Raw genomic sequence first — 23,884 nt, 5'->3', positions numbered from 1 at the left:
ATCCTTCCTTATTATGCACGCTCGTCCGGGCACAGTATCCTAACTGAGGCTTGGAGGAGGGTCATAGGGGGAGGAGCCAGTGCACACCACCTGATCCTAAAGCTTTTATTATTGTGCCCTGTCTCCTGCGGAGCCGCTATATCCCCATGGTCCTGACGGAGTCCCCAGCATCCACTACGGACTACGAGAAATAGATTTATCGGTAAGTAAAATCTTATTTTTGCAATAATCAGACATTTGCTTTCAAATGTCTGGCCTGGAAAAAGACTGACGAAGCGAATATCTGAAGGGTTGCTATGGAGTACAGGCTATATTCTTGCCTTGTTATTGAAAAGCCTTTATACAGTATGTTTACATGATCTCTACAGCAACAGGCAGTGGTAGACGCAAGCTGCTCATGCATTTTTTATGAGAGATGGCTGTCTAGGACATCTGTTGGATTCATACCAGTCTTTTAGGTCTTTAGAGATGATACCTAATAACCAGTTTTATTTGTGCTCTTCTTTTATTCTACAGGATAAGAAATCCGTGGAAAGCACTTGCCTCTGTTTTGCACGTCTAGTAGATAATTTCCAGCATGAAGAGGTAATGTTCACTGGTTACCACATAAACGGATAAATACTTATTTTCTTTTTGGTTCTTGTTTACATTGTAAATAGTGCATTTATGAAGTAATGTAAACCGCTTTGTACGTCTGCCACCTTCTTGGTGGATCACAGCCAGCAATCATGAGGCTGCAGCCTATCCGTACATTAGGAACTTGTAACGTCACTTAGACTTGAGACTTTGTGCTTCAGCGGATATGCTGCTTATGAATATTGGTTCAGCTGAGAACATGCAAGTATACCCAGGGATGCCTAGATATTCGGGCGGTCTCTGGTACAAGGGGGATGGGTGTAGCTACACACCCACGGTGCAAGCTGTAGGGTAGAGCAGACTTGACATCTTGGGGCATGTGGTTAAGCCTCTCTTGTATCCACAGGCCTCTAAGGAAACATGGGCCGTTGTGCACACCTTAATTATAAAGTAATGCTGTCGTAATCTATATTGTTTTGAGATTGGCTTGCCCATTAAAAATGATTTGTGCTTTTTCCACCATATACAGAACCTTCTCCAGCAAGTGGCTTCTAGAGACCTTCTTACCAACATCCAACAACTTCTGGTAGTGACTCCTCCAATCTTGAGCTCGGGCATGTTCATCATGGTGGTCCGAATGTTCTCCTTGATGTGTTCCAACTGCCCCACGCTGGCCGTGCAGCTCATGAAACAAAGTATGTTCTTTGCTTTTCACAGAAACTGTGGTTCTCACCAGGACAACTTCCTAAACTGTTTATTGCTAGTCATTTTATAATTAGAAGTTTTATAATATCCGATTTATTCATGAATCTCTACAGATTGACTCTGGAGAGGTTGATGGGAGGCGATATTTACTTGTGTTTGTGGAACTATAGGTCCCAGCTGTCATTGATAGCCTCTACTCTTCAGATTCTGATGCAAACTGTTCATTTTTAGACATAGCAGAAACTCTTCACTTCCTCTTGTGTGGGGCTTCAAATGGTAGTTGCCTGGAGCAAATTGACCTGGTCCCACGGAGTCCCCAGGAGCTGTATGAACTGACCTCTCTTATATGGTATGTTTTCACAGAGCAACGCTTCTGCATGTTTATCGCCACTGAGAATTAAATATTTTGTAAATACAATTCTTCATATATTGCGCCTAATTCAGTAAGAGTAAGAGCTTTTAGCAGAATCTGCTACTCTTGCAATCTCATGCTGGGGGCCGCCCATCGCAGGGCAAGGCCGCCCAGGATGCTACCTGCTGCGCACCAACTGCGATCACACTCTAATTGCGATTGCGCCGCAATTAGAACCTGGTCGCAGAAACAATGGAAATCTCCTACCAGCACAGCCTGGCTGCGACGGCAGGAGTCCCGCTGCCATCTTTTTGATTGTATTGGCTGCGCGTGACGACACGCAGCTGCCCCAAAAACACAGCGCCACCCCAAAAAACGCTCCGCCCGCCCTGCGAACGCCTCTGCCTGTCAATCAGGAAGAGGCGTTCGCAGTTAATGCGAGCCCACTTCATTAACTGCTCACACAGGATGGGCATGCATGTGCAGAGAGCACCAGTCTTCTAAATTGCGGTAGCATTGCGATGTGACTGGAATTAGGCCCATTATGCTGACTGAAGTGTTCTGTATGATTTCTTCATAGATTTTAGATTGCTCTTTTTAAATGCGAAACTAACTTATTTTTTCGCCATTCCCGTTCTAGTGAGCTGATGCCATGTCTACCGAAGGAAGGAATATTTGCAGTTGACACAATGTTAAAGAAAGGAAATGCCCAAAACACAGATGGGGCGATTTGGCAGTGGAGGGATGACCGTGGCCTGTGGCACCCATACAGCCGAATAGACAGTCGCATCATTGAGGTAACTGTTTTGTCCTGTAGTTGATGTCTGCTTTTTATTTCAGTATGTTTCTTGTGTAGTGTGTGTTTATTTGTAGTCCTGTACATTTTTGTTAGTCTGTGTGTATATATATATATATATATATATATATATATATATATATATATATATATATATTGTTTGTAGTGTACGTTTGTTTAAGGAATGTTTATAGCTACTAGAATTTACCATGTTGCAGTTGTTTGGCTCCTACTGTATCTTCTCACCAGAAAACCTTATTTGCATTTTCTTCTTCCGTATTCTCCACCTTATTGGTTAGCCTGTGTCTCTGTATGGATGGATGCTTGTGTAACAACGTATATGCATTCAGACTATGGTGAACTCTATTAATATTGGTAACCATGCAAATAAGTGCTGTAACCCATATCACCTTGACATAGGGGTTGATGTATTAAGTAGTGGAGGTGTTGCCCATAGCAACCAATCAGCATAGAGGTAACATTTAACAAGTACACGCTATAAAATTATAGGTAGAAACGGATTTGCTGTGAACAACTTCTCCACTGATCCAATTCTCCACTCTTTTCTCTGCTTCATACATCAATCCCATAGTTACAGAATGAACGTAGTCATAGGACTGGATGCTCTGCCTTGTGATGTTTTGTCCTAGTTTTCACAAATGGTCCCCAATGTGTCTTGCCATTCTAACCAGCTATTGGTGTGTGTGTGAATGATCATAATCTTTAAGTAGGTGTTTAGATGTTCAGCAGTTCTTTTTACTTTAGGCCGTGTGTTGTCCTTTTTGGGTGGCGATTAACATCTATCCCCTTTCAGTACTGTCTAATCCTTGCTGTTACTGTACTGCAGCTGGTGACCCGAGCAATAAAAACCCCTCCTAATAGCTTATTACCTAATCAACATATTCTGTTCTTGGTAACTTTTAACTCTTACATTCCATTAATAAGAAAACTAATCGGAGCACTGAGTTTTAATTTGTTTCTCTTCTCTTGCAAACTTTTGCTCATACATTCAGAGTAATAAAATAATTAGATTTGTTAGTATTACAGAACTGAAGCTGAATAACTGCCCAAACCAATTATTCATACATCCCTACGACAGATGTTATCACTATTAAACCCAACACATTGTCACTATAAGTTATGAATATTGTTAATGGTCTAGTCCCTTGCATGTAGTAATTATACTGATATGGGCTGATCCATTCTTAATTGGCTTGGGTTATACTGAAAAGGTTGTTTCTTAACAATAACTCTGATTTCTCGTATTATGAACTTTGGCCAATAGCACAGAACTTCATTCGGCCACCCAGAGAGAACAACACATGGCCTAACAATTGTGCATGAAGAAGTTCTGTGTTTACTATTCAAGGATTATCTCTCTGTTTTATATCTGTGTTCTCAGGCAGCCCATCAGGTTGGTGAGGATGAGATAAGTTTGTCTACACTGGGGCGTGTTTATACTATTGATTTTAATTCTATGCAGCAAATCAACGAGGACACCGGAACTGCACGCGCCATTCAGAGAAAACCTAACCCTTTAGCCAATGCGAACACTAGTAAGTATCCTGTGCCACATCCAGGTCTTAACATGGTTTTTATTTGTTGGTGGATGAAGCATTGCACATTTGCTGCGTACTCAAGGCAAATACTTATTTTTCTCTTTTTTTTTTTTATATCTGGATTTCTCCAGTTTGTGTTTGCTATTTTACATGCCTCTCTCTCTCTGGATTTGGTGATAAGTGGTTTCATTTTTTTTTGTTGTAACAACTTGAACTTGGAAACCTTTTGCAAAATCAATTCTACACTTTTCTGTTTGGGCTCTTATTCAGAAATAGGTTTGTTTTTGGGCGAAATATATTTTTTGGTTTGTTTTTGTATGTGTGTTTTCATTTGAGTTTTCTTTTTGTTCTTTTCTTTTTTTCCCTATTTCTTTGAAACTGCATGTATGTATATGTATGTATATGTATGTGTGTATGTATGTATGTGTGTATATATGTATATATATATATATATATATATATATGTGTATATATATATATATATGTGTGTATGTATATATATATATATATATATATATATATATGTGTATGTATATATATGTATGTATAATTTTTTTATTTATTTTTTATTAATTTATTTTTTGCCCTGCTGCAGTTGGTAGAACAAGCAGACTTGTGTTAGTGTATGGTCACGGTGATGATATGGTTATTTTTGTTTTAAACGTTTTGGTATTTTTCTTGGTTATATATGCAGAGTAACTGTATTCTGCAGGCCATTTTCTGTGTATTGGCAATGCTGTAACATTCCATAACTCTCTGCCTTTTATGTTTGTAGGTGGACATTCTGAGCTCAAAAGAGAAGACGCGAGGGCGCAGCTGATGAAAGAGGACCCTGAGCTGGCCAAGTCTTTTATTAAGACCTTGTTTGGAGTGCTTTATGAAGTGTATAGCTCCTCTGCGGGGCCCGCGGTCAGACACAAGTGCCTTAGAGCAATCCTTAGAATCATTTATTTTGCTGATGCTGAGCTCCTAAAAGATGTTTTAAAGAACCATGCCGTCTCCAGGTAGGGCACAAACACTTTAGGACTTTTACAGAGAAACGACATGAACTACTGGAAGAGTTTTTAATCTGTTATGTTAGGCAGTGCTCAGTTGTTTTGGCATTGTGTCTCTTTTTTCCTACTTTTAAGTAAGAAAGCCTTACATGAATGTATAACTGTTTTTGCTGTTGTACTGGTGCTTAAAAGTCTTTTCTCTTATTTAGGCTAATAATCACCACATTAATGGGCAGATGTGTAGTAAGCATTGGAGAGTTATAAATTGCACTATGATAAAGTACCAGCCAATCCGCTCCTAACTGCCATGTCACAGACAATAGGGCAGATGTATTAAGCCTTGAGAAGGGATAAAGCAGTGATAAGTGTAAGGTGATAACCAGCCAATCAGCTCCTGTCATTTTTCAATTCCGTAATGATTGGCTGGTGCATTATCACCTTGCACTTATCACTGGCTTATCACTTCTTTATCCCTTCTCCTGGTTAAAACATCTGCCTCTGTGTTTTGAAAAATGACAGTTAGTAGCTGATTGGTTGACCGTTTTTCTCTCCAATTTATCACTGTCTAAGGCTTAGTACATCTGCCTCTAAATATTTTCTCTTATTATAGATTCGTAGTCTTTACCTTTTATGATTCTGGATTTCCATGTGGCAGTGTACTTTATTGGAGTGTTTTAGTATTTGTACAGTTATAATGCCAGGCTTGTGCAGTACCTGAGGATGCACTTTGTTTTGACTGTAAAATCCTGAGAAACCAATATGGAAGCCAGTGTGTTGGCCTGATAGTTTCTGCCATACCCTCATTAGAGAAGGAAATATGGATAATGGCTGAGGCTTACAGACTGTTGGGAAGAACTACTTTGTGGTGAACTAGCAAGGTGGTACACCACCTATTAATATTAAAGGTTTTTGAGAGGCCAAGTCATAAGTCAGGCTGTTACATTGTTCTGTTACTGCCTACATTAAAAGCAAAACTTTTTTTTTTTTTTGTCCTTTAGTCACATAGCGTCTATGTTGTCAAGTCAGGACCTGAAAATAGTGGTGGGAGCTCTTCAGATGGCCGAGATATTAATGCAGAAATTACCGGACATATTCAGTGTATACTTCAGAAGAGAAGGTAATCTATTGCCTGTTTTGTGTGTATAATAGTATGTACATTCGAACATGTGCCATGTGATCCGTTGCAGCATATTCTGCTTGCTCTATTTATGTGGCCATAGTGCTTTCTTTGAGCTATAAGTGTACATATAAATGCGCATATTGAGTGCTGCATGTGTCTTATTTTCCAGGTGTGATGCACCAAGTGAAAAACTTGGCTGAATCTGAGACTCTCTTAACAAGCCCACCAAAGGTCTGCACCAACGGCTCTGGTTCTCTAGTGGGTGGCGGGACTATAAACACTGGAATTGGCACTGCGGCTGGGAATGCCGCAGCTGACCTAGGGTCTCCCAGCCTGCAGCACCGAGATGACTCCTTGGACCTTAGCCCACAAGGGTGAGAAATTGTAATAACGCAAATGCTAAACATTAGAAGCCGACTGGAAATACACACCAGAATTATAAGTGAAGGCGTGGAGGATGAATAATATGACTTTATTCCACAGTCCATGCATAGACATCTTGTGCTTAATTCCCACCATATTTGATGTTTTGCCAAATTTTGGAAAGTGACATCCAGAAATATTCTCCTAAAATGTTCATCGGGCACATGGCAGAATGTATTGGGGTTGCACAATGTATTAGAATGTCACGGGGGAGGCGGCACTTGCCTTGTATTACAGTGTGGACATTAATTGTAGGTATGTGACTGATAAAAGAAGGAACATAGTTTAACATAAAGTGTGTTCTAGGTTTACTGTGGATCTTTGTAAATAAATCCATAACTCAGTACTTGTTCTATGCTGTAGGCGGCTTAGTGACGTTTTGAAGCGGAAAAGGCTGCCAAAACGTGGGCCAAGAAGACCGAAGTACTCTCCTCCTCGAGATGAAGATAAAGCGGACAATCAAGGTATACCTTACTGCCATAGCACACACTGGTTCCCTGATTACCTTGTTTGCATGAACCTGGGGACAGTGTTTAGGGAGTCCTACGTAAATTGTATCTGACAAATTCTAATTTAGAAATGCGTTTTGTATTTTCTTCTTGTTACCTCAATTATCACTACTTAATTATAATGTTTACTCACATTTTAAACTGTATTTGTTTATCTCCCCTCAAATCTTATCAGCTAAAAGCCCAACAGCCACGCAGTCTCCGAAATCCTCGTTTTTGGCCAGCTTAAATCCCAAAACCTGGGGCAGATTGAGCACACAGTCCAATAGCAACAACATAGAGCCAGCACGAACAGCGGGTGTAAGCGGATTGGCAAGAACCGCATCAAAGGATACCATCTCAAACAACAGGTATGACCTCTGTCTAAGTCGCACTTTATTTGTTCTGCTTTTTGTACACTAAACCGTGTTATGCTATTCTGTATCGCTGCAAGCATTTGTGATGTCTAGAACTTTTATTGGTGTCAAAACTCTGTTCTGAATATCCAGCTCTGCTTTAGTTTTTCATTTTTCGGTCTCTCCCTCCAACTTAACCAGGGAGAGAATTCGCGGATGGATAAAGGAGCAGGCACATAAGTTTGTAGAACGATATTTCAGCTCCGAAAACATGGACGGCAGCAATCCTGCACTTAATGTACTACAGAGACTCTGCAATGCCACAGAGCAGCTCAACCTTCAGGTGCGGAATCCTAGACCAATAGCAGCAGCTGTAATATGAAAGCATTTTGTTAAGTAATGTCTTTAGTTCTAGGTTGACGTAGCTAGTAGTGCCTCTTTCTAATCTGCAGATCAACACATGAATGTCTCATTTACTAAGTAAATGCACAATAACAGACCTGAACGTGGAATGGATGGGGGTGATGTTATTTCTTACCAGTTGTGCGTAGCAGTGTAATTGCAATCTTCAATAGGCTTACTGTTTTATATAGAACACACGCATGCTTATGGTAATTAATCAGTGCACCAGGGCACGTCACACGGTTGTAAATATCCATTAAACACATAGGTCTGTTAAGGATGTGATGAGGGAAGCAGATATAATCTCCTTTATGCATTACAGCAATATTTGTGTTGACCTTGCCTAATACACACACTTTTTTTTTCTGGACAAGTAACGATTTTGACATTACTAATATACACTTTGTTTTACTAGCTATTTTACTTATCAGATTTTTCTTTCTGGTTGAGATATTTCAATACTCCAGGAGCATGCTCTATTAACATACAATGTGTTGGTAGAACATGGATGGATAATACATTTTTGGAAATTCAGCCATCAGTTTCTCTGTGTGATCCTGGACACCAATGCACAGCGTTTCTCTGCCACAAGACAAAGCTCTGAGTATACAGAAACTGGTCCGGGCTGTTCTCAAACCACGAAGGGTATCGGTCCATTTTTGCATTAGTCTGCTTGGGAAGATGGTTGCTGCTTTTGAAACTCTGGAGTACCGATGTTTTCATTCACGTCCTTTCCAGCTGGACCTGTTACATCAATGGTCGGGGTCGCATCTACACGTTCAACAGTTAGTTTGTTTAACTCTGGTGACACGATTTTCTCTTCTTTGGTGGCTCCAGCTGCACAATCTCATTGCGGGCAGGTGGTTCGGTGTGTGGGACTGGACTCTCCTCACAACGGATGCCAGCCTTGGGATGGGGCACGGTTTTGTTGGACTCCCATCTTCAGGGCCACTGGTCTCCACAAGAATTGCTGTTGCCAATAAATGTGTTGGAACCGAGAGCAATCTACAATGTGCTGGTACAAGCCGTCCACATTCTTCGATCCAAGGCGGTGAAAGTTCAATTGGACAACGCGACTGCTGTAGCGTACGTAAACAAACAAGGCGGAACTCACTCGCCAGGCAATGCGAGAGTTGTCACGTATTCTCCAATGGGCAGAACACAACGCAGTTATTCTCTCTGCGGTATTCATTCCAAGAGTGGACAATTGGGAAGCAGACTACCTCAGCCGTCAGGATCTACATCCGGAAGAATGGGCACAACCTAGTTTACGTGTTTCCTCCGTTCCCTCTATTGTCTCGAATTCTCAATAGAATCAAACGGGAGTCAATCACGGTGATCCTGGTGGGTGGCACCAGATTGGCCTCGGAGGGCTTGGTATTCAGACCTGCACTTCTAGCGGACGATACTTGACCTCTTCCTCTGCATCCGGATCTACTCCAACAAGTGCATCCAAAGTTACCACGGCTACGTTTAACGGGATGGCTATTGAGGCAGACATCCCGAAAAGAAAAGGAATTCCAGAATGTGTGATCCCCACAATGTTCGGGCACGAAAACCTGTTACGGCAGCCCGTTACCATCGCATCTGGCAATCCTATATAGTTTGGTGTGATCGAAGAGGATTTCCTTAGGATTCTTTTCATCTCTCACTGTTCTTAGTGTTTCTCCAAACAGGATTGGATTCCGGACTTCGTCTAGGATCCCTAAAGGTTCAGGTATCTGCTTTATCATTTTTTTTTTTTTATTATTTTCTCTAACGTCCTAAGTGGATGCTGGGGACTCCGTCAGGACCATGGGGAATAGCGGCTCCGCAGGAGACAGGGCACAAAAAGTAAAAGCTTTTGGACCTAGGTGGTGTGCACTGGCTCCTCCCCCTATGACCCTCCTCCAAGCCTCAGTTAGATCTTTATGCCCGGCCGAGAAGGGTGCAATCTAGGTGGCTCTCCTGAGCTGCTTAGAAGTAAAAGTATACTTAGGTTTTTTTTATTTTCAGTGAGTCCTGCTGGCAACAGGCTCACTGCAGCGTGGGACTAAGGGGAGAAGAAGCGAACTCACCTGCGTGCAGAGTGGATTGGGCTTCTTGGCTACTGGACATTAGCTCCAGAGGGACGATCACAGGCCCAGCCATGGATGGGTCCCGGAGCCGCGCCGCCGGCCCCCTTACAGATGCTGAAGCAAGAAGAGGTCCATAAATCGGCGGCAGAAGACTTTCCTGTCTTCATAAGGTAGCGCACAGCACTGCAGCTGTGCGCCATTGCTCTCAGCACACTTCACACTTCGGTCACTGAGGGTGCAGGGCGCTGGGGGGGGGCGCCCTGGGAAGCAATGAATTTACCTTATTTGGCAAAAAATACATCACATATAGCTCCTGGGCTATATGGATGTATTTAACCCCTGCCAGTTTTCCAGAAAAAAGCGGGAGAAGAGCCCGCCGTGAAGGGGGCGGGGCCTATCTCCTCCGCACACAGCGCCATTTTTCCCACACAGCTCCGCTGGTAGGAAGGCTCCCAGAATCTCCCCTTCATCCTGCACTACAGAAACAGGGTAAAAAAGAGAGGGGGGCACTTATTTGGCAAAATAACAGATATAAGCAGCTATAAGGGATAGACACTTATTGTAAGGTTGTCCCTATACATATATAGCGCTCTGGTGTGTGCTGGCAAACTCTCCCTCTGTCTCCCCAAGGGGCTAAGTGGGGTCCTGTCCTCTATCAGAGCATTCCCTGTGTGTGTGCTGGGTGTCGGTACGTGTGTGTCGACATGTATGAGGAGGAAAATGATGTGGAGGCGGAGCAATTGCCTATAATGGTGATGTCACCCCCTAGGGAGTCGACACCTGAATGGATGGCCGTAATTAAGGAATTACGTGACAGTGTCGGCACGTTACAGAAAACTGTTGACGACATAAGACAGCCGGCAGCTCAGTTAGTGCCTGTCCAGGCGTCTCAAACACCGCCAGGGGCTATAAAACGCCCGTTACCTCAGTGGGTCGACACGGACCCAGACACTGACTCCAGTGTCGACGGTGAAGAAACAAACGTATTTTCCAGTAGGGCCACACGTTACATGATCACGGCAATGAAGGAGGTTTTGCACATCTCTGATACTGCAAGTACCACGAAAAGGGGTATTATGTGGGGTGTGAAAAAACTACCCGTAGTTTTTCCTGAATCAGATGAATTGAATGAAGTGTGTGATGAAGCGTGGGTTACCCCCGACAAAAAACTGCTAATTTCTAAAAAATTATTGGCACTATATCCCTTCCCACCAGAGGTTAGGGCTCGTTGGGAAACACCCCCTAGGGTAGATAAGGCGCTCACACGCTTATCAAAACAAGTGGCGTTACCGTCTCCAGAAACGGCCGCCCTTAAGGAGCCAGCAGATAGGAGGCTGGAAAATATCCTTAAAAGTATATACACACATACTGGTGTTATACTGCGACCAGCAATCGCCTCAGCCTGGATGTGCAGTGCTGGGGTGGCGTGGTCGGACTCCCTGACTGAGAATATTGATACCCTGGATAGGGACAGTATTTTATTGACTATTGAGCAAATTAAAAGATGCATTTTTATATATGCGAGATGCACAGAGAGATATTTGCACTCTGGCATCAAGAGTAAGTGCGCTGTCCATTTCTGCCAGAAGAGGGTTATGGACGCGACAGTGGTCAGGTGATGCGGATTCAAAACGGCACATGGAGGTATTGCCGTATAAAGGGGAGGAGTTATTTGGGGTCGGTCTATCAGACCTGGTAACCACGGCAACGGCTGGGAAATCCACATTTTTACCTCAAGTCACCTCTCAACAGAAAAAGACACCGTCTTTTCAGCATCAGTCCTTTCGTTCCCATAAAGGCAAGCGGACAAAAGGACAGTCATATCTGCCCCGGGGTAGAGGAAGGGGAAAAAGACTGCAGCAGACAGCTTCTTCCCAAGAACAGAAGCCCTCTTCCGCTTCTGCCAAGTCCTCAGCATGACGCTGGGTCCTTACAAGCAGACTCAGGTACGGTGGGAGGTCGTCTCAGAAATTTCAGCGCGCAGTGGGCTCACTCGCAAGTGAACCCCTGGATCCTGCAAGTAGTATCTCAGGGGTACAAATTGGAATTCGAGACGTCTCCCCCTCGCCGGTTCCTGAAGTCTGCTTTACCAATAGCTCCCTCCGACAGGGAGGCGGTATTGGGAGCCATTCACAAGCTGTACTCCCAACAGGTGATAATAAAAGTACCCCTCCTACAACAAGGGAAGGGATATTACTCCACACTGTTTGTGGTACCGAAACCAGACGGTTCGGTGAGACCGATTTTAAATCTAAAATCTTTGAACACTTATATCAAAAGGTTCAATTTCAAGATGGAATCACTCAGAGCAGTGATAGCGAATCTGGAAGAAGGGGACTATATGGTGTCTCTGGACATCAAGGATGCCTATCTCCATGTCCCGATTTGCCCTTCTCACCAAGGGTATCTCAGGTTCGTAATACAGAACTGTCATTATCAGTTTCAGACGCTGCCGTTTGGATTGTCCACGGCACCCCGGGTCTTTACCAAGGTAATGGCCGAAATGATGATTCTTCTTCGAAGAAAAGGCGTATTAATTATCCCTTACTTGGACGATCTCCTAATAAGGGCAAGGTCCAGAGAACAGTTAGAAGTCGGAGTAGCACTATCTCAAGAAGTACTACAACAGCACGGGTGGATTTTAAATATTCCAAAATCGCAGCTGATTCCGACGACACGTCTGCTGTTCCTAGGGATGATTCTGGACACAGTCCAGAAAAAGGGGTTTCTCTCGGAGGAGAAAGCCAGGGAGTTATCCGAGCTAGTCAGGAACCTCCTAAAACCAGGAAAGGTGTCAGTGCATCAATGCACAAGGGTCCTGGGAAAAATGGTGGCTTCTTACGAAGCGATTCCATTCGGCAGATTCCACGCAAGAATTTTTCAGTGGGATCTGCTGGACAAATGGTCCGGATCGCATCTTCAGATGCATCAGAAAATAACCCTGTCTCCAAGGACAAGGGTATCTCTTCTGTGGTGGCTGCAAAGTGCTCATCTCCTAGAGGGCCGCAGATTCGGCATTCAGGACTGGATCCTGGTGACCACGGATGCCAGCCTGAGAGGCTGGGGAGCAGTCACACAAGGAAGAAACTTCCAGGGAGTGTGGTCAAGCCTGGAGACTTCACTTCACATAAATATACTGGAACTAAGGGCAATTTACAATGCTCTAAGCCTAGCAAAGCCTCTGCTTCAGGGTCAGCCGGTGTTGATCCAGTCGGACAACATCACAGCAGTCGCCCACATAAACAGGCAGGGCGGCACAAGAAGCAGGAGGGCAATGACAGAAGCTGCAAGGATTCTGCAATGGGCGGAAAATCATGTGATAGCACTGTCAGCAGTGTTCATTCCGGGAGTGGACAACTGGGAAGCAGACTTCCTCAGCAGACACGACCTACACCCGGGAGAGTGGGGACTTCATCCGGAAGTCTTCCTCATGATTGTGAACCGTTGGGAAAAACCAAAGGTGGACATGATGGCGTCACGCCTCAACAAAAAACTAGACCGGTATTGCGCCAGGTCAAGAGACCCGCAGGCAATAGCTGTGGACGCTCTGGTAACACCTTGGGTGTTCCAGTCGGTGTATGTGTTCCCTCCTCTGCCTCTCTTACCCAAGGTACTGAGAATTATAAGACGGAGAGGAGTAAGATCTATACTAGTGGCTCCGGATTGGCCAAGAAGGACTTGGTACCCGGAACTTCAAGAGATGCTCACAGAGGACCCGTGGCCTCTGCCGCTAAGAAGGGACCTGCTTCAGCAGGGACCCTGTCTGTTCCAAGACTTACCGCGGCTGCGTTTGACGGCATGGCGGTTGAACGCCGGATTCTGAAGGAAAAAGGCATTCCAGATGAAGTTATTCCTACCCTGATTAAAGCTAGGAAGGATGTAACCGCACAGCATTATCACCGTATTTGGCGAAAATATGTTGCGTGGTGCGAGACCAAGAAGGCCCCGACAGAGGAATTTCAACTAGGTCGTTTCCTACATTTCCTGCAAACAGGACTGTCCATGGGCCTAAAGTTAGGGTCCATTAAGGTTCAAATTTCGGCCTTGTCGATTTTCTTTCAGAGAGAATTGGCTTCATTTCCTGAAGTTCAGACTTTTGTAAAAGGGGTACTGCATATACAGCCTCCCTTTGTGCCCCCAGTGGCACCTTGGGATCTCAATGTAGTTTTGGGATTCCTAAAATCACATTGGTTTGAGCCACTTGCCACGGTGGAATTAAAATATCTCACATGGAAAGTGGTAATGTTGTTGGCCCTGGCTTCTGCCAGGCGAGTATCTGAATTGGCGGCTTTATCCTATAAAAGCCCTTACCTGATATTTCATTCGGATAGGGCGGAATTGAGGACTCGTCCTCAATTTCTTCCTAAGGTGGTTTCAGCGTTTCACCTAAACCAACCTATTGTGGTGCCTGCGGCTACTAGGGACTTGGAGGACTCCAAGTTGCTGGACGTAGTCAGGGCCCTGAAAATATATGTTTCCAGGACGGCTGGAGTCAGGAAATCTGACTCGCTGTTTATCCTGTATGCACCCAACAAGCTGGGTGCTCCTGCTTCTAAGCAGACTATTGCGCGTTGGATTTGTAGTACAATTCAGCTTGCACATTCTGTGTCAGGCCTGCCACAGCCAAAATCTGTAAAAGCCCATTCCACAAGGAAAGTGGGCTCATCTTGGGCGGCTGCCCGAGGGGTCTCGGCTTTACAACTTTGCCGAGCAGCTACTTGGTCAGGGGCAAACACGTTTGCTAAATTCTACAAATTTGATACCCTGGCTGAGGAGGACCTGGAGTTCTCTCATTCGGTGCTGCAGAGTCATCCGCATTCTCCCGCCCGTTTGGGAGCTTTGGTATAATCCCCATGGTCCTGACGGAGTCCCCAGCATCCACTTAGGACGTTAGAGAAAATAAGATTTTACTCACCGATAAATCTATTTCTCGTAGTCCGTAGTGGATGCTGGGCGCCCATCCCAAGTGCGGATTGTCTGCAATACTTGTACATAGTTATTGTTAACAAAATCGGGTTTTTGTTGTAGTGAGCCATCTTTTCAGAGGCTCCTCTGTTATCATACTGTTAACTGGGTTCAGATCACAAGTTGTACGGTGTGATTGGTGTGGCTGGTATGAGTCTTACCCGGGATTCAAAATCCTTCCTTATTGTGTACGCTTGTCCGGGCACAGTATCCTAACTGAGGCTTGGAGGAGGGTCATAGGGGGAGGAGCCAGTGCACACCACCTAGGTCCAAAAGCTTTTACTTTTTGTGCCCTGTCTCCTGCAGAGCCGCTATTCCCCATGGTCCTGACGGAGTCCCCAGCATCCACTACGGACTACGAGAAATAGATTTATCGGTGAGTAAAATCTTATTTCTCTAACGTCCTAGTGGATGCTGGGAACTCCGTAAGGACCATGGGGAATAACGGGCTCCGAAGGAGGCTGGGCACTCTAGAAAGATCTTAGACTACCTGGTGTGCACTGGCTCCTCCCACTATGACCCTCCTCCAAGCCTCAGTTAGATTTCGTGCCCGGCCGAGGTTGGATGCACACTAGGGGCTCTCCTGAGCTCTTAGAAAGTTATAGTCTTAGAATTTGTTATTTTCAGTGAGACCTGCTGGCAACAGGCTCACTGCAGCGAGGGACTAAGGGGAGAAGAAGCGAACTCGCCTGCTTGCAGCCGGATTGGGCTTCTTAGGCTACTGGACACCATTAGCTCCAGAGGGATCGACCGCAGGCCCAGACTTGATGTTCGGTCCCGGAGCCGCGCCGCCGTCCCCCTTACAGAGCCAGAAGCAAGAAGATGGTCCGGAAAATCGGCGGCATGAAGACTCTGTCTTCACCAAGGTAGCGCACAGCACTGCAGCTGTGCGCCATTGCTCCTCTCACACACTTCACACTCCGGTCACTGAGGGTGCAGGGCGCTGGGGGGGACGCCCTGAGGCAGCAATAAAAACACCTTGGCTGGCTAAAATACCTCAATATATGGCCCCAGGGGCTATATATGAGGTAAATACCCCTACCAGAATTCCATAAAAAATGGGAGAATAGGCCGCGAAAAAGGGGCGGAGCCTATCTCCTCAGCACACTGGCGCCATTTTTCCCTCACATCTCGGCTGGAGGGAAGCTCCCTGGCTCTTCCCTGCACAGTAAGAGGGAAAAGAGAGGGGGGGCATTAAATTTGGCACTGTATACAGTATATTATATAAAAGCTATTAGGGACATAACTCAGTTAGTCCCTGTATATATATATATATATAGCGCTCTGGTGTGTGCTGGCATACTCTTACTCTGTCCCCCCAAAGGGCTTTTGTGGGTCCTGTCCTCGTTTAGAGCATTCCCTGTGTGTCTGCGGTGTGTCGGTACGGCTGTGTCGACATGTTGAATGAGGAGGCTTATATGGTGACAGAACAGAGGCCGATATATGTGATGTCGCCCCCTGTGGGGCCGACACCAGAGTGGATGGATAGGTGAAAGGTATTAACCGACAGTGTCAACTCCTTACATAAAAGGGTGGATGACGTAACAGCTGTGGGACAGCCGGCTTCTCAGCCCGCGCCTGCCCAGGCGTCTCAAAGGCCATCAGGGGCTCAAAAACGCCCGCTCTCTCAGATGGCAGACACAGATGTCGACACGGAGTCTGACTCCAGTGTCGACAAGGTGGAGACATATACACAATCCACTAGGAACATCCGTGACGTGATCCCGGCAATAAAAAATGTGTTATACATTTCTGACTTTAACCCAAGCACCTCTAAAAATGGGTTTTAGGTTTGGGGAGAAAAAACAGGCAGTGTTTTGTTCCCCCATCAGATGAATAAATGAAGTGTGTGAAAGCGTGGGTTCCCCCGTTAAGAAACTGGTAATTTATAAAAAGTTACTGATGGCGTACCCTTTCCCGCCAGGTGGATAAGTTACGCTGGGAGATATCCCCTAGGGTAGATAAGGCGCTCACACGTTTGTCAAAAAAGGTGGCACTGCCGTCTTAGGATACGGCCACTTTAATAGGTACCTGTTGATAAAAAACAGGAGGCTATCCTGAAGTCTGTATTTACACACTCAGGTACTAGACTGAGACCTGCAGATAGTGCTGCTGCAGCGTGGTCGGTGACCCTGTCAAACAGGGATACTAGTTGCCAAACATAAAAACATATTAAAGACGTCGTCTTATATATGGGGGATGCACAGAGGGATATTTTGCCTGCTGGCATCCACAATAAATGTAATGTCCATTCTGTCAGGAGGGTATTAGAGACCTGTCACTGGACAGGTGATGCTGACTTAAAAAGCGCATAGAGAGCCTTATAAGGGTGAGGAATTATTTGGGGATGGTCTCTGGGACCTCGTATCCACAGCAACTGCTGGGAAGAAATAATTTTACCTCAGGTTTCCTCACAGACAAAGGTACAGTCCTTTCGGCTTCAGAAAAGCAAGCGGGTCAAATGGCGCTTCCTTTCTGTACAGAGAAAAGGGTAGAGGGAAAAAAGCTGCACCAGTCAGCCTGTTCCCAGAATCAAGATTTTTCCCCCGCCTCCTGTGAGGCCACACCATGACGCGGGTGCTCCACAGGTGTAGCCAGGTACGGTGGGGGGCCGTCTCAAAAATTTCAGCAATTAGTGGGCTCGCTCACAGGTGGATCCCTGTTTCTTTCAAGTAGTATTTCAGGGGTACAAGCTGGAATTCGAGATGTCTCCCCCCAGCCGTTTCCTAAAATATGCCTTGCTGACAACTCCCTCAGGCAGGGAGGCTGTGCTAGAGGCAATTAATAAGCGGTATTCCCAGCAGGTAATACTCAAGGTGCCCCTACTTCAACAAGGACGGGGTTACTATTCCACACGGGTTGGGGTACCGAAACCGCATGGTTCGGTGTGACCCATTTTATATTTAAAATCCTTGAACACAAAAATTCAAGTTCAAGATGGAATCGCTCAGGGCGGTTATTCCAAGCCTGGACGAGGGGGATTACATGGTATCCTGGGACATCAAGGATGCTTACCTGCATGTCCCCATTTACCATCCTCGCCAGGAGTACCTCAGATTTGTGGTACAGGATTACCATTACCAAGTCCAGACACTGCCGTTTGGACTGTACATGGCACCGAGGGTGTTTTATCAAGGTAATGGCCGAAATGTTGATACCCCTTCAAAAAAAGGGAGTTGTAATTATCCCGTACTTGGACAATCTCGTTATAAGGGCGAGGTCCAAGGAGCAGTTGGTAGTCGGGGTAGCACTATTTTGGAAAGTGCTACAACAGCATGGTTGGATTCTAAACAGTCCAAAGTCACAGCTGGTTCCTATGACACGTCTACTGTTCCTGGGGATGGTTCTGGACATAAACCAGAAATAGTGTTTCTCCCGGAGGAGAAAGCCAAGGAGTTGTCATCTAGTCAGAGACCTCCTGAAGCCAAAATAGGTAGCGGTGCATCATTGCACGCGAGTCCTGGGAAAAATGGTAGCTTCCTACGAAGCAATCCCATTAGGCAGGTTCCATACAAGAACTTTTCAGAGGGACCTGTTGGACAAGTGGTCCGGATCGCATCTTCCGATGCATAGGCTGATAACCCTGTCTCCAAGGACCAGGGTATCTCTACTGTGGTGGCTGCAGAGGGCCCATCTTCAAGAGGGCCGCAGGTTCGGCATACAGGACTAGGTCCTAGTGACCATGGATTCCAGCCTTTGAGGCTGGGAGGCAGTCACACAGGGAAGAAATTTCCAGGGACTTTGGTCAAGTCAGGTGACTTCCCTACACATAAATATTCTGGAACTGAGGGCCATTTACAATGCCCTGAGGCCGGCAAGGCCTCTGCTTCAAAACCAGCCGGTACTGATCCAATCAGACAACATCACGGCAGTCGCCCATGTAAACCAACAGGGCGGCACAAGAAGCAGGATGGCGATGGCAGAAGCCACAAGGATTCTCCGATAGGCGGAAAATCATGTGTTAGCACTGTCAGCAGTGTTCATTCCCGGAGTGGACAACTGGGAAGCAGATCTTCTCAACAGACACGACCTCCACCCGAGAGAATGGGGACTTCCTCCAGAAGTCTTCCAATAGGATTGTACACCATTGGGAAAGGCCACAGGTGGACATGATGGCGTCCCGCCTCAACAAAAAGCTATAAAAGATATTGCACCGGGTCAAGGGACCCTCAGGCGATAGCTATGGACGCTCTGGTAACACCGTGGGTGTACCAGTCGGTTTATGTGTTCTCCCCTCTGCCTCTCATACCAAAGGTACTGAGAATAATAAGAAGGCGAGGAGTAAGAACGATACTCGTGGATGGCCAAGAAGAGCTTGGTACCCAGAACTTCAAGAATTTATATCAGAGGACCCATGGCCTCTGCCACTCAGACAGGACCTGCGGCAGCAGGGGCCCTGTCTGTTCCAAGACTTACCGCAGCTGCGTTTGTCGGCATGGCGGTTGAACGCCGGATCCTGAAGGAAAAGGGCATTCCGGAGGAAGTCATTCCTACGCTTACTAAAGCCAGGAAAGAGGTTACAGCAACTCATTATCACCGCATATGGCGAAAATATGTTGCATGGTGTGAGGCCGAAAAGGCCCCAACAGAGGAATTTCAACTAGGTCGATTTCTGCATTTCCTGCAAGCAGGAGTGACTATGGGCCTTAAATTGGGTTCCATTAAGGTACAGATCTCGGCTCTGTCGATTTTCTTTCAAAAAGAACTAGCTTCAGTACCTGAAGTTCAGACATTTATAAAAGGAGTGCTGCAGAGTCAGCCCCCATTTGTGCCTCCTGTGGCACCTTGGGATCTCAACGTGGTGTTGAGTTTCTTAAAATCACATTGGTTTGAACCACTAAAAACCGTGGATCTGAAATATCTCACGTGGAAGGTGGTTATGTTATTGGCCTTGGCTTCTGCCAGGCGAGTATCAAAGTTGGCGGCTTTGTCTTGTACAAGCCCTTATTTGATTTTCCATATGGATAGGGCAGAATTGAGGACTCGTCCCCAGTTTCTCCCAAAGGTGGTGTCAGCGTTTCACCTGAACCAGCCTATTGTGGTGCCTAGGCTACTAGGGACTTGGAGGACTCCAAGTTGCTAGACGTTGTCAGGGCACTGAAAATATATGTTTCCAGAACGGCTAGAGTCAGAAAATCTGACTCGCTGTTTATCCTATATGCACCTAACAAGCTGGGTGCTCCTGCTTCTAAGCAGACTATTGCTCGTTGGATTTGTAGTACAATTCAGCTTGCACATACTGTGGCAGGCCTGCCACAGCCAAAATCTGTCAATGCCCATTCCACAAGGAAGGTGGGCTCATCTTGGGCGGCTGCCCGAGAGGTCTCGGCTTTACAACTTTGCCGAGCAGCTACTTGGTCAGGGGCAAACACGTTTGCAAAATTCTACAAATTTGATACCCTGGCTGATGAGGACCTGGAGTTCTCTGATTCAGTGCTGCAGAGTCATCCGCACTCTCCCGCCCGTTTGGGAGCTTTGGTATAATCCCCATGGTCCTTACGGAGTTCCCAGCATCCACTAGGACGTTAGAGAAAATAAGAATTTACTCACCGGTAATTCTATTTCTCGTAGTCCGTAGTGGATGCTGGGCGCCCATCCCAAGTGCGGTTTATCTGCAATACTTGTACATAGTTATGGTTAACTAAATCGGGTTATTGTTGAGCCATCTGTTGAGAGGCTCTATTGTTTCATACTGTTAACTGTGTTTCATATCACGAGTTGTACGGTGTGATTGGTGTGGCTGGTATGAGTCTTACCCGGGATTCAAAATCCTTCCTTATTGTGTACGCTCGTCCGGGCACAGTACCTAACTGAGGCTTGGAGGAGGGTCATAGTGGGAGGAGCCAGTGCACACCAGGTAGTCTAAGATCTTTCTAGAGTGCCCAGCCTCCTTCGGAGCCCGCTATTCCCCATGGTCCTTACGGAGTTCCCAGCATCCACTACGGACTACGAGAAATAGAATTACCGGTGAGTAAATTCTTATTTTTTTTTTTCAGAAACACCTAGAAATCCTGGAGGATGTGCAAACCTATCTACAAGGGGTTCTACGGGTACAACTTCAGTTTGTTCCACCTACAGCTCCTTGGGATATAATCTGGTGCTGGAATTTCTACAGTCAACCTGTAGAAATTACTTGGAAGACTGCTTCTCTACTAGCCATAGCTTCAGCCTGGAGGGTTTCTAAATTAAGTGCTTTCTCTTGCAGAACCCCCTTTTTTATTTTTCATCTTGATCGGGCGAAATTGAGAACATGTGCTTCTTTCCTTCCCAAGATCGTGTCGTCTTTTCACATCAATCAGCCTGTTGTGGTTCCATCTTTGCAGGACGATTCTGGGACACCTTCTTCTCTGGATGTAGTGAGAACCTTGTAGATTTACGTAGAGCGGACTGCGCCTTTCAGGAAGTCTGATGCTTTATTTGTGCTTTATGATGTCCCTCGTCGTAGGTGGCATGCTACTAAGCAGACCCTGGCCCGCTGGATTAAGTTGACTTTTCGTCAGGCCTATCTCCACCAGTCTAGGCGACCGCCAGTATCCATTGCTGCCCACTTTATGCGTTCAGTTGGGTCTCCGTGGGCTGCTAGTAGGGGGACTACCACGTCTCAACTCTGTCGTGCAGCCACTTGGTCCAGTATTCATACATTTGCTAAATTCTACAAGTTTGATACTTTTGCGCCTTCATCTTTACGGTTTGGCTGTCTTGTTTTGGAGGGGAGCGCCAAAATGTCATTTACATTCCAGTGCCCCTGATAGATCATACAGCATCTTTACGGAAGTCTGATGCTTTATTCGTACTGTATGATCTCCCACGTCTGGGGTGGTCTGCTACTAAACAGACCATAGCCCGCTGGATTCGGTTGACAATTCTTCAGGCCTAGCTCAACCAGTCTAGACAACCTTCATTGTCCATTGCTGCCCACTCTACACGCTCAGTTGAGTCTTGTGGGCCACTAGTAGGAGGCTACCATGTCGCAGCTCTGTTGAGCAGCCACTTGATCCAGTTTTCATACGTTTACTAAATACTACAAGTTCGATACTTTTGCGGCTTCATCTTCACGGTTTGGCCATCTTGTTTTTCAAGTTCCTCAGCGATCCCTCGCCCAGGGGGGTAACTTTGGGACGTCCCCACAGTCTTGAAGTTGTGCCAGTGTCCCCTAGTGGCTGACAGAAAAATATATAGATACAGGCTCCCCAATCCTGCAGGCTGATGATAGCTTTAAAAATCATCCATTCGGTCTGAAAGGTACCAGGGAAAAGATCAAGCTACCCGGTATTTCAACCCTGGTAGCGACCATGTTTGAATACCCAGGTCGCTGTGCGATGTGAACGGGTTGCCGGGTCAATGCGACCCGTTTACACTGTATGGACAGGAGGCACTTGGAGATCATCTGATCTCCAAGCGCCGCATCCGCACGCGTCACTGCTGATGTCACCAACCCGGCAATATGCCGGGCTGGGGATGCCTGCGTGGAAGGGTCCTTAGCGGGTCGCACCTAGGAAGCACTAGTGTATGGCTCCCAGGTACAACCTGTTACATGCGGTCTGAAAGGGGTATTATACACTCCCCCAAGAAAGTTATTTTCCTTTGTAGCCACTAAAGAAGAGACTGGCAAACTCTGAAGGAACCGTTCAAACATTTTTGTTTCTAAACAGGGATTCACTGTTTCCATTGGGGTAAAACTTGGAGTGGAAGAAGCCTTGAATGAAACAAGCAAAAGGGACTTCTTCGAAGCAGGACACCATCCTTCCAAGCATTTTTATGCATTGAGAGAAGATATCCTGGAAACAGATAACAGCCATCATTTGCCATCGGCATGTAGCTATTTTCTCCTCTGAGAAACACTCCAGTACATGTGATATCGAACAAGAGACTTCAGAAGAGGATTAATCCAAGACAGGACCAGCTCAAATTTAGGAAAACGGATTATATACCACACATCTGTAAGGTCTTCACCACTAGACTTAGATAATATTTGAGACAAGCCACAAAATCTGCTTATATAAATAGATCGTTGAGATATAGATTCATTATTATTGTCTTGGATCAGAGTAATCCTGCCATTGAAGAAAACAGTCTATCAGACTTTTTGCAAAGCTTGGTCTTAAAAATAAGTCAAATGAGAAATAGGAGGATTTTGGTACTTACCAATAAATCCCTTTTTCGGAAGCCACAGGGCACACTGGCATAGCTTCAAGTCTCTGGGGGTGATGATGGTGGCTTACAGGGAGCTGGCACTTTAAATAATCTTAGAAGTGGAACAGGATCCCCCCCCTCTATCCCCCATCATCCCTCAGTTATGAATTAGCCGAGAGGAGACTGGAACAAGAGAACAGAAATTATACGACAGAAGAGGGCATATAACAATTAAAAGCAACAGAACAACAAGGAAGGCAAGAGAACAGCGACGGGCGGGCGGCCAGTGTCCCCTATGGCTTCCGAAAAAGGGATTTATCGGTAAGTACCAAAATCCTCCTTTCCGCATGCAGGGGTTTTATTGTCCATCTCAAAAGTACCTGCAAATTTCTAATAATAACTTGGTTCTAATAACTCCTATAGGCCCAACAGTTTCTTCAGAGAAAACCCCTCTGTATTCAACTAGTCAATGCCATAAAAATGGCATACGTTAATCACCATAGCATTACTCCGTTTCCTGGCTATAACAGAACTGACTACAATATTCAACTGGGTAGAAAAACACATCTCTGCTATTTCAGTATTCTGAACTGGAAAGCAGACCATTTCTGCCGTCAAAGGATACATCCAGGGCAGAGTGGTTTCTTTTAACCAGAGGTGTTCCAGCAGCTAGCAGAGGTGTCGGCTAGCTGTGGACCTTATGACTAGCAGGCCTCACCACAAGCTTCCACATACCTTGGGTCCCACATTGTACATGTTTCCCCTGCTTCCCTTCTCAGAGTAATCAAAAGGAAAAGTCTGTCATTGTCTGCATTGTGAATGATATTTTGAGTCTCAACATTCTGACAGTGGTGACATTCTCGTTTCGACACCCTAAATGTCAACATTACAAATGTATACCCAGAAGGTTATGGGAGGACATTTTAGTGCGGATCCTAGAGATCACATAGAGATCAC

General features: G+C 45.6%; 1 protein-coding gene across 9 annotated transcripts in view; it reads left to right on the top strand.

Moving 5' to 3' along the window:
- The window catches only part of TRIP12 (thyroid hormone receptor interactor 12), a 335,873-nt gene that overhangs the window by 254,660 nt on the left and 57,329 nt on the right, over positions 1 to 23,884 (top strand). For 6 of the 9 annotated variants that reach the window (XM_063915608.1, XM_063915614.1, XM_063915607.1 and 3 more), the window contains 11 exons: positions 517 to 585; positions 1,106 to 1,271; positions 1,513 to 1,630; positions 2,274 to 2,430; positions 3,832 to 3,985; positions 4,764 to 4,992; positions 5,982 to 6,100; positions 6,273 to 6,477; positions 6,890 to 6,990; positions 7,211 to 7,385; positions 7,572 to 7,713. In XM_063915608.1, the coding sequence (XP_063771678.1) occupies positions 517 to 585; positions 1,106 to 1,271; positions 1,513 to 1,630; positions 2,274 to 2,430; positions 3,832 to 3,985; positions 4,764 to 4,992; positions 5,982 to 6,100; positions 6,273 to 6,477; positions 6,890 to 6,990; positions 7,211 to 7,385; positions 7,572 to 7,713 (1,635 nt within the window). The remainder of the gene's footprint in view (positions 1 to 516; positions 586 to 1,105; positions 1,272 to 1,512; positions 1,631 to 2,273; positions 2,431 to 3,831; positions 3,986 to 4,763; positions 4,993 to 5,981; positions 6,101 to 6,272; positions 6,478 to 6,889; positions 6,991 to 7,210; positions 7,386 to 7,571; positions 7,714 to 23,884) is intronic. The other 3 variants (XM_063915616.1, XM_063915613.1, XM_063915612.1) reach the window with 1 other exon arrangement.

The sequence above is a fragment of the Pseudophryne corroboree genome, chromosome 4 (genome assembly GCF_028390025.1).
Source record: "Pseudophryne corroboree isolate aPseCor3 chromosome 4, aPseCor3.hap2, whole genome shotgun sequence".
Taxonomy (NCBI): domain Eukaryota; kingdom Metazoa; phylum Chordata; class Amphibia; order Anura; family Myobatrachidae; genus Pseudophryne; species Pseudophryne corroboree.
This window is presented reverse-complemented; position numbering and strand designations above follow the sequence as displayed.